We start from the raw sequence: 18422 nt of genomic DNA, 5'->3' as shown, positions 1-18422 counted from the left end.
GCGCCCGCCGCCCCGAGCACGCATGCGCCCGGCCGTCGGCCGCCCGGAGCTCGCCCCCTTCCGCCCCGAGCACGCATGCGCCGGGCGGCGTGGGCGCTGAGCTGGAGACCAGGGATTTCTAGGCGATCCCTCGCGGCACCTGTGCTCGCGGTTCCCGGGGACACCGGCACAGAGCGTCTGCCCTGGGTGTCAGCTCTAGCCTAACGGTGACCGGCGTCTCGCCCTCGCGGAGGGGTGGGCTCAGGGCCGCCAGCGTGACAGCTGGAGGGGACTGGGGTTTGTTTTGTGCGTTTTTACACCGGCCCACACCCGCTAGGGCCCCTGCTCTCGGGGATCCTGGAGATTAGGGAGGGCCAGCGGCGGCTGGAGAGCGGTGCGGGCGAGGGGCCGGGCCTCGAGAGCTAAGCCGGAGCCTCCGATGAATCCCGCCGACAGGCCGGGGCTCCCGCTTCTCGGCGCTGTGGCGGGAGCAGAGCGGGGCGCCAGGTGCGGAGGATGGGGGTTGTGTCCGCGTGGGGTCCCTGGCCGCCTCCGGGGCGGGGGAGCGGCGAGGACGGCAGTCTGGGTTGTAAATGGAGTCGCGTGTGAGTCCAGATCAGTGAGGCTCCTGCGGCCCACGTGGGAAGCAGGTGGGTGTCGGTCTGGGCCGGGGGCAGGGTTAGTGTCTAATGGAGGCAGAGCCTCAGTTTTGCAGGAACGTGGCGGCAAACAATGTGAATGTGCTAGGGCTGTACACTTAAAGACGGTTAACATGGCAAATTTTATGTGTATTTCACCACTGTTGGTTGTGTGTGCTTCTTACGACCAGTTCAGTCTTTAAAGATTATAAACAGTATTTGCAGCTGAAGCTTACATAGGGAAAATAAAAAACAATACCTTTTGATTGTGGCTACTCTCTCCAGCGTCTGCCTGCAATGCAGGAGACCCGGGTTCAATTCCTGGGTTGGGAAGATCCCCCTGGAGAAGGAAATGGCAATCCACTCCAGCACTCTTGCCTGGAAAATCCCATGGACGGAAGAGCCTGATAGGCTACAGTCCATGGGGTTGCAAAGAGTCGGACACGACCGACCAACTTCACTTCACTTCACTCTCTCCTTTAACAGAAAACAACTGCATATCGGTGGCTGCTGTTTAGCCTTGTCTTGATATGGAGATAACAGCAGCTTCCTTGCATTTTATATTACTTCTCCTCCTGGACACCCTTACATTGTAACAATGGAGTGGATTGCACAGTGCTTCCTGGTGTTACAGCCCTGGGACGTTGTATTACCCTCAGTGTCCTCCCTGACCCATGGGAGTTTCTTGGCAGTAAAGGGAGGTTTGATTTAAATACAGACTATGATAAAATGTTTTTTAAACATAAAGCTGCCACATCAATTTCCTGCACAGAAGGAAAGAGATATATATAATGTTCCAGCTACTATTGTTTGACTTTCAGAATCTTGGGTGGGGTCAACATTTCCTTATTTTTTTTTATGAAATGTTGATTGGGATTTCTTGTCAGAGATGATGAGGGTTAAAAATAATTCTACAATTTTTTTTTTTTTTTAATTCTACAATTTTAACACTAGTTATCCTACTGGTCAGCAAAAATGGCAGTGCTGAGGTCTTAGGCTAAGACTATTGATGTCAACTGATAAAAACCTGTATAACAGAGAACTCAATAGTCTATAAGGACCTAAAGAATCTATAAAAGAATCTAAAAAAGAGTGGATATATGTTTAACATTCACTTTGCTGTACATCTGAAACTAACAAAGCATTATAAATCAACTATACTCCTGTTGGGAGCCGCGTCAGGCATTACCGACAAAATGGAGGCACGGCCCCAGCCCCCTCTCCTTATCTCGCAGGCACGGCCCCAGGATGAAGGAGTTAGGCCTTGTGATTCTGACTTGTTCTTTCCTTTCTTTGGTTGAGCTGGCTGGAAAGAATGTTAAGGTGTTTGAGAGAAGCATGAGAAAGCACAAAGCCTTCTACAGTTGTGCCCAGAAAATAATCTATAAAATAACCATTGACATTTGTTCAAGGATCTTTACAAAGAATGTCCCAGGATGAGCACGTAGGCTGCAGCTTGAGGCCATGGGAAGGATTATTATCTGAGACCTGTTTGTGAGGGGAATGTTTATGGCAAAAGGAGTTTGCTGGGTTTAGGATTAATTAAGAATAGCTAGAAGCCTTTTTAGGAGATAATGATCTTAAGATGCTAGGGGCAAACAGGATTTAGAAAGGTAAGAAATAAACTGAGGAATGTAGCATGAGTTACAATGTAATCCCAAATTAAGTACAGTAAATCTGGATGGGGGAAACCTTTGACCTAATGCTTTTGTCAAAGTATAAAAGAGAACCTGAAGCTTGAAATAAACATGTAACTCTGTACTATGAGTCAGAGGCTACATCATGATCGCCGACACCGTCCATCTCTTCAGGTTGAATCCCTGGCTGCTGGAGCTGGACTCCGGCATACTCCAATAAAAACTAATTTTAAAAATAATATTTTTAAGGACTTCCCTGGTGGTTAAGACTTTGCCTTACAATGCAAAGGGGTGTGGGTTCAACCCCTGATTGGGGAGATAGGATCCCACATGCCTTTACACCAAAACATAAAAACAGAAGCAATATTGTAACAAATTCAATAGACTTTAAACATGGTCTACATCAAAAAACATCTTAAATAACTTTTTGCGCCAGGCACCTAAAATGAGATGCATCATCTTAATTTTAATCCTCACACCTACCTTATGTTCTAGCACCCTATTTATAGATAAACTGAGGCTGGGAAAGGTCAGGAAGCAGGCCCCAGGTGCACAGCCAGAGTGGAACTAATGCCTGCTTGATTTCAGAGGCCTGTGTCTGGATTATACCATACAACTAGTCCTTCAGTGATTTCTTTGTAATCAGTTGCTTCTAACACCTTGACCGTATACAGACCTATCCTATTTACATGATTACTGTAATTAGAAAAGCTTTTTAAACTATTTAAAATGTCTTGTGAGAAATAACTCCTTTTCATGTTGCTGAAGATCTAACTTCATCGTGTTGAACCACAGCAAAGATTATCACGACAGCGACAAGCGGGGACTCTGCTGAGCAGGGTCTGTGGCCTGGGAGTGGGTGTCCCTTACGAGTATCAACCTCAGGGTCTGGATACGTTTTTCGGAGCCAAGAACAGGTTGCCTTCTTCCTCGTATTGTAGTCAGTGTCGTCCCACTTCGTTGATTCCTGCCCAAGACGAGTGTTTTTGTGGCGTTTGGGCCTAGTGTCCAAACTCTTCAGGTGTAAACTTAGCCCTCTTCGGCCCAGTGTTTAGACAGTGGGGGCTGAAGGAAAGGCCCCTGAGCCGGGGTGCTTAGACTCTCGGGCCCGTGGGTGTTTCATTTTGAAAGTCAAAATGCACCGTCAGGAAAGCTCCTCTTTTCTCCCCAGCTTCTCCTCTCCTGCCGGTAGCCAGGTGAAAAGGAAATGCCGACCCACGTGGTAAAGTCACCATGGAGAATCTCACACTATTTCGTTTAAACAAACACATCATTTCAGTGGCTTCTATTTGAGGTACAAAATTTTATTTTAATTAGTCCATTAAAACATTGTCTGCATTTTGCCTCTGACACTGATTAGTTAACCTGTTTGGAATTTAGAGAACAGTGGTCACAAGGGATCCATCTGGGAAAGGAATCACCCCGCCCCCTCCCACAGCTCAGGACCGTCTCCCTCTCCAGTTTTCCGCTATCCGACTGGATGAGAAGTTTTTTTTTTACTTTGGTTATAATAGGCGCCTACGTGGAGAAGACAGTGTAAAATTAGAAAGCTGATTTAGGTTATGTTCTCCGAATTTTTTTTTTTTTTTCCTTGCTCAAACAAAACTCCCAGAAACCAGAATGAATAGCATGAAGATTATGGGATAATATGAAAGAAAAAAATGATCTTTCTCAACTCTCTCTTCTTTTCAGAGCCCAGTTAGGCTTCTTGTTCGGTTGGGCCTTGGCCATGAATAGGTCGTCCTGTGTAGTGGGTGGTTTGCTGTCGGTTCTCTTTTCCATCCTCCAGCTGTGAAAGGCAGGAAGTGATTTTTACACAGACACAGCACCCCCTGTGTCAGGGAGAAAAGAAGTCCCAGTTGCTGCAGGCAGCAGGCTTTCACCGGGGAGGAGGTGGCCCCCGCCCAGGCAGCAGGCTTTCACCGGGGAGGAGGTGGCCCCTGCTGCAGGCAGCAGGCTTTCACCAGGGAGGAGGTGGCCCCTGCGGGCTTAGCTCTGGCTGATGCGGATCAAGCAGTTGACCAGGTCTATCCGTGAGCACAGGTAGAGCGCATAGGCCAGCTTTCCCACGGTGGCCCCCTTGCTGCCTGCCCGCATCAGCCACTTTTGGAGCATCTGGTAAACCTTTTCTTTCAGTCCATCTCGCTCATAGTCGTGGTCAATTTCATCGATCTGAGATTCAGAGAAACCCAGCTTACGGGCGCAGTTTTTCCAGTGTCTCCCCAGATTCTCCCTGACCGGGTCCAGGTGTTTATCAGTCAGACTAGTGGTATTATCTGCCGAACAGAAAAGAGGAGAAGGCATTGAGCTGTGGCCAGGTGAACATCTGGCTTCAAACACCTGTGTAAAGCAGAGAGTACCCGGAGTCAGTAAGAAAGGTTAACTTCCCCGCGCTCTGGCTGTCGGCTCCCTGGATGACCCTCAGCTGTCCACCAGCCCACGCGAGGACCTGCTTTCTCCTGGAAGTGGCCCCCTTGGCTGCTAGGCTGTTCCGTACCAGCTGAGCCACAGCTCCTGTTTACACTTTCCTGACGTCAAGGGGGAAAACACCATTTGTGTTCCTTTTGGGCCTTTTCTGGTTACATCTGGCCAGAGTTAAGGTCACTCAACTCAGGATACCTTCCCCCAGCAGTGTGCCTTCCTCTTACTTGGTCCAGGACACTGAGACCACCGTATGGAAACTCTTTGATTGTACTGTCTTTTCACAGGTGCAATATTTCTGGGCTCATCATTCCCCTGCCCCACTCAGTCCTCCTTTCTCCTAGAGCCGTAACCTCTCCCTCCCTACTGGTTCCTTCCTCTCAGGCCTTCGTAAAAAGAATAAAATGAAGCAAACAGAAGTATATAACCACCACACCACCACAAACAAGCCATATTCCGTGATGTTCAGTAAGCGGAATAATAGACACCTCATCCCCCCGCAGAACACCCATTCTTTCCTCGGCTCCCGCACTGCAGCTCTGACCATCACTGCCAGGTGTCAGCCTCCCGGCCAGAGTCTCAGTGCTTCACCAGGAGAGGGACCCTGGGCTCCAGCAGGTTCTCAAAGGTACCCTGTCACCCCAAACCTTAGGAACCTCTGCTCTAGTGCATTAAAGACTGGCTTTGAAAGGGTTAGATGGGGCAACCCACTCCAGTATTCTTGCCTGGAAAATCCCATGGACGGAGGAGCCTGGCAGGCTATAGTCCATGGGGTCGCAGAGTCGCACACGACTGAGCGACTTCACTTTCACTTTGGCCAACTATGGCCTGTGAGCCACATGTGGCCCACTGCTTGTCTTAAACAAAGTTTTATTAGAATGTGGCCATACCCATCCGTGCACCTACTGCCTGAGGCTACTGGTGTGCTGCGGGGTCAGCTATGCTGTGTGCTCTGCTCAGTTGCTCAGTCCTGTCTGGCTCTGCGGCCCCAGGACTGCAGCCCACCAGGCTCCTCTGTCCATGGGGATTCTCCGGGGAAGAAGACTGGAGTGGGTTGCCATGCCCTCCTCCAGGGGATCTTCCCGACCCAGGGACCTGGCCCAGGTCTCCCACACTGCAGGCGGGTTCTTTATCACCTGAGCCACCAGGGAGGCCCACATGGAAGTGGTGTCAACTGAGGAGCTACAACAGAGATGGCAGGGCCAGCGAAGCTGAAAACATTTACTCTCTGGCCCTTGATTAAAAAAAGGACGCCAATCCTGGGGTTAATTAGGAAGCTGGGTTCTTAAATCACACCGTTTTTCCCAGGTCGTGTTTTGGGATTAATGTTATGAGGCTGTATAGTGGAACCCCATGAGCGAAAGCCCTCTAATTTTTATTATGCAAGTGCAGCTGAGGGCATAGTCTTCTGTCTTTTACGGAATCCCTTTTGATGAGGACCTGATGAGCTCCTGGTTCTGGGTGGTCATATTGGTGATGATGATGTGTTTAACACTTTTCTAGATCTTACTATGGGCCAGACAGTGCATAAGCGCTTTATTTGCATTGACTCATTTTACTTTCACAGCAAACCCCGTGAACTAGATATTCTAATTATGTCCTCGGTACACATAAATAAGTTACAAAGCACTTCTATGGAAATTACATGAAGAGCAATAGGGCATCTTCAGGGAGAGTAATCAGAGAAATAATTAGGTGAGAAGGTTCAAGGTTGCTGTAGGATGAGTCCTTCAAGGGCATCTTACCAAAGATAGCTTGGTACTTAGAAGCCGGCTCTTCTTTCAAGTTCATGTACGTGCTGTCGAGCACCGATGAACTCATTCCACCAATCTCCATGTAATTACTGTCACCAATCTGAATGCCAGAACTGCTGTGTATGGTATATTTTGAAGACTCATCTAATTAGAAAGAAACACACAGAGATTAGTAGTATATCTAGACTGAAAGGAAGAGAAAAAAGTACAGCCTGGTAAAGGGGCAGGACTCTACTCCAAATACTTAAGTTAAAGTATTTATCCTACGCCACCACTTGAAATTTTCTTCTTTAAAAGTGGGCTGAATCGTCTCACATGCATTAGGTTGGAAACCATCAAAAACACAGAGGCCACCAGTGTCAGCAAGGGTGTGGGGAAACGAACCTCTTTGTGCGGCGACTGGGAATGTAAAAAGATGCAGCCACCGTGGCAACCAGTGGTGGTTCCTCAAAAAGGTAAAAAAACTGCCAGACGATGCAGAGATTCTACTTGTATATGCCCCAAAGAACTGAAAGCAGGGTCTTAATCCGATATCTATACACGCTTGTTCGTAGCATTATTCCTAACAGCCAAAAAGTGGAAGCTACCAAGTGTCCGTCAACAGATGAACAGATAAACAAAATGTGGTCCATTCTGGATGGACCACATAATAATAATGCATTACTATTTAGCCTTAAAATAAGGGAATAATGGCACATGATGTAGCATGGATGAACCTTGAGGACACTCTTCAGTGAAGTAAGCCAGTCACAAAAGGACAAATGCCATACAACTCTACTTATATGAGGTCCCTAGAGTCATCAAATTTGTAGAGACAGAAAGCGGAAGGTTGACTGCCTGGGGCTGGGAAGGAGGGAGAAAGGGGGGTTAGTGTCTAATGGGGACAGGTTCAGTTTGGGAAGAAGGAAGAGTTCTGGAGGGGATGGTTGCCCAACAATGCGGTTTTCATCACAAATGGTAGTCTCTGGTCTAGACGAGATAAAGGATGAACGTGTCTGAGACTTACTTCTTACCTTCAGAAAACAGCAAGCAAGTGAAAGAATACAGGCACTTACTTCCCCTTACATCAGAGCCTGGACACAGTGGACTACTGAGATTCGGCTTAGAGCGGAGGACGCCTCCTGGAGGCCAGGCTCTGTCACCCTGCACGTGTGGGTAGCTGCCTGAAGCCCACCTGAACAGACAGCCTAGGCTGAGGGGTCTGATGAGACTATTCCGGGGTGGCAAGGTGCATCTGGCGGCCGAAGACTCCAAACGGCTTGACCTTTGTTACCTTCTAGTTTATGACAGAGTAGTGGCTGGCTTTATTTTCAGGAAAATTTAAAAGAACAGTGTGACTCCAAGCCCATTTACCTCTTGATGGCAAGGAGGTGAATGGAATGGTGGGTGTGTTCCCCAGGAGGTTGGTCTCAGGCACCGGAGTTTTATATAGGCTTGGCATGTGGCCTGGGTTTGGCCCATACCAAACTCGTGGACTCATGGTCCCCAGGTCCAGCGGTCTCACTCCAAGCGGATGAAATGATCCATTTCTCCAGTATGGTGACTGGGGTTGGCTGCTTAGCCCCGCTGGCTGCTGGGCTGCACTGGTGTGACTCATCACACCAGGGTAAGCGAGGCCTTTTATCCCTGGGCTCTGAGCATTCTCATAAGGTCTCTGTTGTGCAAAAGGGTCATGGGAGACCCTGCGCTTCCTCTCCTCCTCACTGCTGTAAGCCATGTTCGGTCTGGGCTGCTCTTTTGTACGCCTGTCCATGCGGCTGCCATAAAGGTGGTAGTTGGCCTCTTCCTGGAGTTTACTGTGCAGCAGGAAGTCATTCTCCTCCGGCTGGTGATCTGGGGCGGGAGCAAACCAGGACTCCTCCACGGGACCCATCCCGAAGCCCTGTGAGCTGTGCAGTGAACTGGGCTGTTCTGTGGCTGGAAAGAAATGACCAGCATCGGAAAGAGCATCATGGAACACTAAGAAGTAAAACAGATCCCGAGCACCATCGGGAATCTGCACCTTGGACAAGAGACTGAAAACTCTGAGAACAAATAAAGAGCATTTACTAGTTGGTCTTCCTCCTAGTTGCATAGGTAGTGAGTGGTTGTCCTGCTGGTGGTGAGAGAGCACAAGAAAAGTTACAATCAAGCAGCAGAAAAGCAGGTGTTGTAGGAATGACAAAGGAAGAAAGGGACTTGTGTTGGAGCAGAGAAAGTGTCTCCTTGGTGTCATGAGGGCTGGAAAAATGAGAACGGCAGCAGCTCTGGGCTAAGCATTTCTGTGGGTTCTTTTATTCTTTAAAAGCCCTGTAAGACTAGGAGTGGGCTTCCTGGGTGGTGCTGGTGGTAAAGAACCCACCTGCCAGTGCGGGAGATGCAAGAGACATGGGTTCGATCCCTGGGTCAGGAAGATCCCCTGGAAGAGGAAATGGCAACCCACTCTAGTATACCTGCCTGGAGAATCCCATGGACAGAGGAGCCTGGCAGACTATAGTCGAAAGGGCTGCAAAGAGTCAGACACGACTGAAGTGACTTAGCACAAAAGACCAGGAGCAATTATTACCATAATGATGGATGAGGCTCACAAGAAGTTGAGTAGTTTGCCCCAGAACAGACAACTGGTGAGTGGCTTTAATTTCTGAGACTCTGCTCTCCCTTTTGTGACAATGAGAAAAGCACCCCTGCTTGACCCTGAGGCCAGCCTCTCTGCACGTCCTCTGGATGTGCCCGTCCCGGACCTTCTCGAGGACTTTGCTCCTGCCCGTATTCCTTTCTTTTTCATGAACTGTCACCTCCTCCCTATCAGATATATTATGTGTCCCTATCAGAGTATGTGTTCAGGATACTTTATGATTTTGGTGAACCTGTTGTTACCTAGTATTTCAAATACATGTATCTTGAAAGTGAATGTTGCTTAGTCGTGTCTGACTCTTTCCGACCCCATAGACTATACAGTCCATGGAATTCTCCAGGCCAGAATACTGCAGTGGGTAGCCTTTCCCTTCTCCAGGGGATCTTCCCAACCCAGGAATCGAACCAGGGTCTCCTGCACTGCAGGTGGATTCTTTACCAACTGAGCTATCAGGGAAGCCCATATGTATCTTATGTACATAAGATATGTATCTTAACTCCAAATATACTATTAATTCTTTTAAGATAGGCGTTAAATTTTACAGCTTCTTTTTCTCATACAATTGTAAATAACATTTTACACAGTTGTGTGAGTGAACGAGCAAACAAGTAAATAAATAGATTTTCAATCACAATATAAGTTACCTGAATTTGACCTGCTTGGAGCTATTGCCACACAGTCAATTTGGAGAGACTTCATTCTCTTTACAATTTCATTTTGGCCTGGAAACTCTTTCTAAAATTAAGAGCATAAAAACACACTTTAGGTAAACAGCAGAAAATAGTTCCAAAAAATCGTTACAAGAATGAATTTTTCAGAAGGTAGAAATATCACATAGTTCTTACAAGCAGTGAATATTAAAAAAAGTAAATGAACTTTTTTTCCTAAATAGCCACAACAATCTTAAAAAAGATTCCTGATTTCAAAACTCACTACATGGCTACAGTAATCAAACAGTGTGGTATTGGACTAAGGAAAGACATGTAGACCAATGAATATAATGAAACCAAAATAAACCCTTGCATATAAAGCCAATTGATGAAAAAAATTTTTATTATTATTATTTATCACGACTGAGCAACTGAGTGCTCACATGCACAGAGTCACGCTCTGGTTTTGTGATTTATTTTTTCACTTACAATAAGTCTTGAAGATCTTTCCATTTCATTTGTTAGTTTCCACCACTCCTAAATGATTATATAGTTACTATCAGATCAGATCAGTCGCTCAGTTGTGTCCGACTCTTTGCGACCCCATGAATCACAGCACGTTAGGCCTCCCTGTCCATCACCAACTCCGGGAGTTCACTGAGACTCACATCCATCGAGTCAGTGATGCCATCCAGCCATCTCATCCTCTGTCGTCCCCTTCTCCTCCTGCCCCCAACCCCTCCCAGCATCAGAGTCTTTTCCAATGAGTCAACTCTTCACATGAGGTGGCCAAAGTACTGGAGTTTCAGCTTTAGCATCATTCCTTTCAAAGAAATTCCAGGGCCGATCTTCTTCAGAATGGACTGGTTGGATCTCCTTGCAGTCCAAGGGACTCTCAGGAGTCTTCTCCAACACCACAGTTCAAAAGCATCAATTCTTCGGTGCTCAGCCTTCTTCACAGTCCAACTCTCACATCCATACATGACCACAGGAAAAACCATAGCCTTGACTAGACGAACCTTTGTTGGCAAAGTAATGTCTCTGCTTTTGAATATGCTATCTAGGTTGGTCATAACTTTCCTTCCAAGGAGTAAGCATCTTTTAATTTCATGGCTGCAGTCACCATCTGTAGTGATTTTGGAGCCCAGAAAAGTAAAGTCTGACACTGTTTACTAACCATAACTTCATGCAAATATGGGCTCAGTAAAGGACAGAAATGGCATGGACCTAACAGAAGCAGAAGATACTAAGAAGAAGTGGCAGGAATACACAGAAGAACTGTAAAACAAAGATCTTCACGACCCAGATAATCACTAAGATGTGATCATTCACACTCACCTAGAGCCGGACATCCTGGAATGTGAAGTCAAGTGGGCCTTCGGAAGCATCACTATGAATAAAGCTAGTGGAGGTGATGGAATTCCAGTTGAGCTATTTCAAATTCTAAAAGATGATGCTGTGAAAGTGTTGCACTCAATATGTCAGCAAATTTGGAAAACTCAGCAGTGGCCACAGGACTGGAAAAGGTCAGTTTTCATTCCAATCCCAAAGAAAGGCAATGCCAAAGAATGCTCAAACTACTGCACAATTGCACTCATCTCACACGCTAGTAAAGTAACGCTCAAAATTCTCCAAGCCAGGCTTCAGCAATACGTGAACCGTGAACTTCCAGATGTTCAAGCTAGTTTTAGAAAAGGCAGAGGAACCAGAGATCAAATTGCCAACATCCTCTGGATCATTGAAAAAGCAAGAGAGTTCCAGAAAAACATCTATTTCTGCTTTATTGACTATGCTAAAGCCTTTGACTGTGTGGATCACAATAAACTCTGGAAAATTCTTCAAGAGATGGGAATACCAGACCACCTGACCTGCCTCTTGAGAAACCTATATGCAGGTCAGGAAGCAACAGTTACAACTGGACATGGAACAACAGACTGGTTCCAAATAGGAAAAGGAGTATGTCAAGGCTGTATATTGTCACCCCTCTTATTTAACTTATATGCAGAGTACATCATGAGAAATGCTGGGCTGGAAGAAGCACAAGCTGGAATCAAGATTGCCAGGATAAATATCAATAACCTCAGATATGCATATGACACCACCCTTGTGGCAGAAAGTGAAGAAGAACTAAAGAGCCTCTTGATGAAAGTGAAAGAGGAGAGTGAAAAAGTTGGCTTAAAGCTCAACATTCAGAAAACTAAGATCATGGCATCTGGTCCCATCACTTCATGGCAGATAGATGGGGAGACAGTGGCTGACTTTATTTTTTTGGGCTCCAAAATCACTGCAGATGGTGACTGTAGCCATGAAATTAAAAGACACTTGCTCCTTGGAAGGAAAGTTATGACCAACCTAGACAGCGTATTAAAAAGCAGAGACATTACCAACAAAGGTCCATCTAGTCAAGGCTATGGTTTTTCCAGTAGTCATGTATGGATGTGAGAGTTGGACTATAAAGGCTGAGCGCCGAAGAATTGATGCTTTTCAACTGTGGTGTTGGGGAAGACTCTTGAGAGTCCCTTGGACTGCAAAGAGATCCAACCAGTCCGTCCTAAAGAAGATTAGTCCTGGGTGTTCATTGGAGGGGCTGATGCTGAAGCTGAAACTCCAATACTTTGGCCACCTAATGTGGAGAGCTGACTCATTTGAAAAGACCATGATGCTGGGAAAGATTGAGGGCAGGAGGAGAAGGGGACGACAGAGGATGAGAGTTGGATGACATCACCGACATGGGTTTGGGTGGACTCCGGGAGTTGGTGATGGACACAGAGGCCTGGCGTGCTGTGGTTCATGGCGTCCCAAAGAGTCAGACATGACTGAGCGACTGAAGTGAACTGAACCATAACTTAGTACATCTACTTAGAAGTATTTGGGTGATTTCCAAATTTATATATTTCCAAATTTTAAGTCTCACAAAGGTGCAAACATCTGAAGCTAAATCTTTGAGCATACACATGAACAGGATAGATTACTAAGTAGAGCTGCAGCAAAAGTTCATGCTTAAAAGTCTGATAGATGCTTCACATTTCAATAAACTTCACCAACCTACACTGTTACTAATGCTGCATGAAAGTGTGTTACTTTGCATTTTCACCAACACTTGATGTATCAGTCTTTCAAAACTCTTGTTGATCTAATGGATGAAAAATTATCATGAATTCACTTTGCTTTTCTGTTCGTGAAACCACATATCTTTTGCAATCTTTATCGTCCATTGGTGGATTCAACTTGTTTACATTTTATTCAGGATTTTCAAAACCACATTGTTAAGCAAAATCATTGTGTAGTTTTCCTTTCTTGTATCTGCCTTTCAGGTTTGGGAATCAAGGTTATGCTCATCTCATAAAATGAGCTTAGAAGAGTTCCCTCTTCTGTTATCCAGACAAGTTGTATAACATCGGGGTAACTTCTTCACTGAATATTTGACTGAAATTGCTGATTAAGTTATGTGGTTGTGGAATTTTCTTCTAAGACTGCTTAACTCTCTTTTAATAGTTATAGGAATATTCAGGTTTTCTGTCTCTACTTGAGCCGGTTTCTCTAAATTACACAGCTGATCCTTGAACAGAGGAATCGGGGCACTCACCTCTCTCACAGCCGGAAATCCAAATACATCTTTATAGCCGGCCCTCGGTATTTGTCGTTCCATGTCACAAATTCGACCAAGTGACGATCACGTAGTATGTATTTATTGAGAAAAATCTGAGTATAAGTGGACCTATGCAGTTCAAATCTGTGTTGTTCAAAGGCCAACAGACTGCAGGCTATCATGTTTCTGGTGAGATGAAGCTTTTACCATCGTGAGATATCCCTGAGCGCTGCGCTCGCGCCCTTCTGCTTCGGCCGCCGTGCCCCTCGCTGCCCTTGTGGCCGCTTCCTCGGTTTGCCCTGGAGCCGCTGTTACAGTGTAGGTGTCCCTCAAAAGTGGCAGCTCGTGACTGTCTGATTGCGTGTGTGTGTCTGTATGTATTTTAAAACCTCTGTTTCCTGCCTGTTTTATTTAGCGCAGTTTCTCTCCCATGATTAGAGCAATATGTTAAGACTTAGGACAATAGCTTGTTTCCCGAGCATGTGAGTGGAGGAGGTCTCTGCTCCTCTTAGCTGGTTAGCTGGCTACAGTCTCTGACAAACCTCTGTGATCCCAGGAAGGGTCTGCTCCCATCTGCTGCTCAGCATGGACGGGTTGGGGGGAAGAGCCAACTTCTGAAACAAACACAAGCATGGCTTCCGGGTGACAGTGCCCGCCAACGTGCCAGGTGAGATCTGTTCTTCTATATGCTGACCCAAGACTTCCTCCTCCAGGACTTCTTGAGTATTATGTTTGAGTTGGCCTTTTAAAACTTTTTTCCCATTATATGTCTCAAAAGATAATTCTGTTGGCTTTTTAATCTTTCAAGAATTCTTCAAAAATGACTGACCCACCTATGGTTACTTTCCACCCTATTCCAGTGATGCTGTGCTTATCTTTTTCCATATTGCTAGATATATTTCCCTCTCACTTCATTTGTTTTGACAGAGGAATGGGTCCAGTAATGCTAACTTGATGATATCTGCATAAAACTGCTAATTTTGTTTTTTTGTGGTTACCAAGCTGTGCTGTGTGTTGTGCTTAGTCACTCAGTCATGTCCGACTCTGGAACCTCATGGACTGTAGCCCACCAGGCACCTCTGTCCATGAGGATTCTCCAGGTAAAAGTACTGAAGTGGGTTGCCATGCCCCCCTACAGGGGAACTTCCCAGTTCCCCAGCTGCTTAGCTCGAATCTCAGTAGTAAAGTGTAATGCTTTGGTTTTCATGACTGATACGGTATTTGCTTTAATGCAGCTGGTATGTCACCCACCTTTAAACTCTTCACATCCTCTTCTACATAGTCTTCCAATTGATTTGAATAAAAATGCCTAAATTTTTCTTCAATGCCTATACGTTAAAAAAAAAAAAAAGCACTTTAAAATCTCTTAAGTATTTTCTAAAAATTTAGATATTAAGAGTCTGTTAAATTTGAATTACGTGCCTTAATCTGTGGGCAAAGCAACAGAATAAAACTTTAAATCACTTTCATAAATAGACAAGACTAATTTCTATGCAGACAGAACGAAGGCTGGGACACCACTGGAAAGAAACCAGGGCTCCTGCCCAACAGAAGGCAGCTTTAGGTAGTTGCTCTGCTGCAGCACAAGGCCCTGCCTAAGAGGCCAACATCCAGATGAAAAAGGAAGGGTAGGCTCCTTGTTTGTCCCTCTGGCATCAGAGGTGATCCAGGATGGAACACGCAGGGTAGGGATCTGGTGTAAAGAGTCAGAGAAACAAGGTAACGGAGGAGAGACAGCTGTTCAGCAAATGGCGGTGGAACAGGGAAAAAAGGAAAAAACAAAATTCAGCCTAAACCTCACACCTCATACACAAATTAACTTGACATGGATCATGTTATTTTCCCAATAAGACATTAAATAAATGGCAAGAAAGAAACCAAATATTTAGTTCTGTGCTGTCATTCCTTCACTGGCAATAATGAATTTTCCTTGACAATCATTAAAAAAAAAGAACTTAACACAGACTTAAATGTAAAACTCTTAAGATTTTCAGAAAAAAAAAAGGGAAGAAAGTATTTTGGATCTAATCCTGACAGTGTCCTCAGACTTGACACCAAAATTATCATCCACAACAGGAGAGATTAATGAATAAGACTTCATCAAAATAAAAACTTTCAGTCTATGAAAGATCCTGAGAAGAGAATGGAAAAAAAAAATACCAAGCTCCAGACTGGGAGAAGCTAACTGAAAAGCACACGTCCAGGAAAGGAACACTATATGGCACATACAGAGAACACTCTACATTCAACAGTGAAAAGACAAAATCCAATTAGAAAGTGGGCAAAAGACACAGAGCGACACTGCGCCGTGGAAGAGACACAGACGGCAGAGACACCCGCGAGAAGATGCCACCGTCATCGGGCGCTGGGCAGATGAAGCCAGAGCCGCACTGAGCTATCAGTACGTTCCTATCAGAGCGGCTACCTGACAGAGGGGCAGCGCCACCAAGTGCTGGTAAGGGTGCAGAGAGGTTGGATCACTTGTACGTGGCTGGTGAGACTGTAAAATGGTACAGCCTCTCTGGAAAACAGTGTGGCAGGGTTTTGGGGGTTTTTTTGGCCATGCTGCACAGCTTTTGGGATCTTACTTAGCTCCCCAGCCAGGGATTGAACCTGGGTCTCCGGCAGTGACGGCATAGAGTCCTAACCACTGGACAGCCAGGGAATACCCAGACTGGCAGTTTCTTTAAAAAAAAAAACTAAACATGAAACTACCTATGACTTACTTATTTAACTCCTGGGTACTTACACTAGAGAAATATTTACATTCACACAAACACCTGTAACGTGAGTATCCCCAGCAGCTTTACTCCTGTGAATGGCAGCAGGAGGGACGCTTGTGGAGATGGTGGTGTGTTGAATCTGACTGTGTCAGGGTCAGTATTCCAGCTGTGGTGTGTACTGAGTCTGGCCAGATGTGATCCTTGGAGGAAGCCAGGTAAAGGATACACGGGATGTCTGCATTATTTCTTACAACTGCATATAGGTCTACAATGATCTCAGAAGCAGAATTTTAGTTTAAAAAGGTGAAAAAGGCATGAGAAGAAACCAAGCCAGGACAAGATTCAGGCTGAGTAAGAAAGCAACTGAATCACCCCATAACCCTCTCATGGGAGTGGCTGGTTGGGTTTCAAATCGGTTTCCTCAAAGCAGAAATACGAGTGCAGAACCCCCTGCAGGCTCCTAAGTTCCTTCCTGCTCTTTATTTCTTCCTGACCCAATTTTCTCTTTCCCTCTGCCTCCAGGACCTTAGTAAGGTCCTAGGTGACACGGGGGGATGAGAAGAGGTACACAGATGTGACAAACTCCAGTCCCTTTCCTTCTCCTCTTGCTCTCAGCCTGATGCAGATGGCAAATAACACTTCCAGAGATGCCAGCCACACAGGGAGGAACCGAGATCAAAGAAGCTAAGAAATCAGACGGCCGGGAAGCACCCCAGCATCCGGCAGCAGGTGACTGGACAGACACGGTGCGGTCCTCACACTGCGGAACACTGCTCAGCAGGAAATAGGGAGGAGATCCTGACAGGATATGACCTGGAGGAACCCTAGACACTGTGCTCAGTGAACCAGCCAGTCATGACAGCACAACACTATAGGATTCCGCCTACACGGGGGGCCCCGCGAAGCCAAGTTCACAGAGACAGACAGGAGGGTGGCGGCTGCCAGGGGCCGGGAGCGGGTGGGGAGTCAGTGTGAACGGGTGCGGTTTCAGGTGGGGAAGGTGAAGACGCTGTGAATGTGCTAAATGCCACTGAACTTCGGTGCTGGAGGAGACTCTTGAGAGTCCCTTGGGCTGCAAGGAGATCCAACCAGTCAATCCTAAAGGAAATCAGTCCTGAATATTCATTGGAAGGACTGACGCTGAGGCTGAAGCTCCAGTACTTTGGCACCTGATGCGAAGAACTGGCTCATTGGAAAAGGCCCTGATTCTGGGAAAGACTGAAGGCAGGAGGAGAAGAGGACGACAGAGGGTGAGATGGTTGGATGGCATCACCGACTTGATGGACATGAGTTTGAGCAAGCTCTGGGAGCTGCTGATGGACAGTGAAGCCTGGAGTGCTGCAGTCTGTGGGGTTGCAAAGAGTCAGACAGAACTGAACTGAACTGAACACCTAAAAATGATTACAGTGGTAAATTGTGTGTCACGTATATTTTAATACAATTAAGCAAATTTAACTATGGGGGAAAATACCACCAAGAAACAAAAGGACCTTGTATGCCTTCATGCTTGGGAGAGGGATGGCAACTTTTCTTTGAACAAAGCCTTTGGAATCTAGAAAATCAGTTTGAAATCAGGAGTGGAACTCGGTTTCCTAAAAACTCCAAGTACTGCCTGTCAGCCTCTCACTAGGAAGACGTGGGAGGGAGGCGGCGCCGGCACGGAGGGGACTCACCCGCGAACGTGGGCCGGTTGTCCGGGTTCCCCTCCCAGCACTGCCTCATGATGTCGATAACCTCCCGCGGGCAGAACTCAATGATGTCCTCCACGTCCGGCCTGTTCCCAGACTTGATGCACAGTATCAGCTGCTGCTCACAGATGGCGTCTACAGAGCAAACGGGAAGGTGAGCTGAGACGTTCAAGTCCCACTCCTCTCAGGCAGGGAGGTGACAGAACCTGGACCAGGCCACTGATCTCTCACGGTTATACCAGGGAGGGGCAGAATGCCCTGGGACGATAAGCGGACCTGTTCCTCTGCAGAGACGATCAAAGAGAGGAAAGACAGATTATTGGCAAAGCTGTCTCCTGGCAGATGACTGAATATGTAAATAAAGCCAGTGCCACACTCCAGATTTTAATACAGAGACAAATAGCAGACAGCGGTTGCGTTGAAGGAACTCATTAATAAGAGTGACTTAAAATTCAGAGCGATACTGGCTATTCAGGAAGTAAGCACAAAGGGTTCTGGTGACAGGACCACTACTGGAAGGTCAGAAAAGGCTTTGTTGAGTCCAAAGGAATAAACGGGTTATCCAGGTAAAGAACTGGGAAGGAAGATTCAGAGAGGAAGATTCCAGGCCAACAAAGCAGGATCTGAATAGGTTGGGAGTTGCATAAATCAAGATGTATCTGGAAATTATGACCAGCTCAGTGTAACTGGGCATGTTGGCTGAGGCAAGGGAGGGAAGGAACAGCTTGG

The 18422-nt window shown here is 46.4% G+C and overlaps 1 protein-coding gene and 2 long non-coding RNA genes across 6 annotated transcripts in view; 2 read left to right on the top strand and 1 right to left on the bottom strand.

Annotated features, from left to right (window-relative positions):
- The first annotated feature begins 10 nt into the window (after window positions 1-10).
- LOC112579111 overlaps window positions 11-18422 on the top strand; it is a 21987-nt gene continuing 3575 nt past the window's right edge. Inside the window, exon 1 of one of the 2 annotated variants that reach the window (XR_006639837.1) lies at window positions 11-206. This is a non-coding gene — a long non-coding RNA (uncharacterized LOC112579111). Of the gene's footprint in view, window positions 207-12409; window positions 13950-18422 lie in introns of those variants that run through there. The other variant, XR_006543670.2, reaches the window with a different exon arrangement.
- On the top strand, window positions 2542-6876 carry LOC123464783. Its single transcript, XR_006639836.1, has 2 exons — window positions 2542-4187; window positions 4229-6876. It is a non-coding gene; the product is annotated as an uncharacterized LOC123464783 (long non-coding RNA).
- RIPK1 (receptor interacting serine/threonine kinase 1) overlaps window positions 3538-18422 on the bottom strand; it is a 27112-nt gene continuing 12227 nt past the window's right edge. For all 3 annotated transcript variants that reach the window (XM_025264923.3, XM_025264926.3, XM_025264925.3), the window contains exons 6-11: window positions 17679-17828; window positions 14534-14610; window positions 9688-9778; window positions 7783-8346; window positions 6421-6573; window positions 3538-4530 (exon numbers count right to left, since the gene is read on the bottom strand). In XM_025264923.3, the coding sequence (XP_025120708.1) occupies window positions 4244-4530; window positions 6421-6573; window positions 7783-8346; window positions 9688-9778; window positions 14534-14610; window positions 17679-17828 (1322 nt within the window). In that variant the 3' untranslated portion in view covers window positions 3538-4243. The remainder of the gene's footprint in view (window positions 4531-6420; window positions 6574-7782; window positions 8347-9687; window positions 9779-14533; window positions 14611-17678; window positions 17829-18422) is intronic.

This window comes from Bubalus bubalis, chromosome 2, assembly GCF_019923935.1.
Source record: "Bubalus bubalis isolate 160015118507 breed Murrah chromosome 2, NDDB_SH_1, whole genome shotgun sequence".
NCBI classification, from domain to species: Eukaryota; Metazoa; Chordata; class Mammalia; order Artiodactyla; family Bovidae; genus Bubalus; species Bubalus bubalis.
Note: the sequence above shows the minus strand (reverse complement) of the source record. Positions and strands in the feature narration are given on the sequence as shown.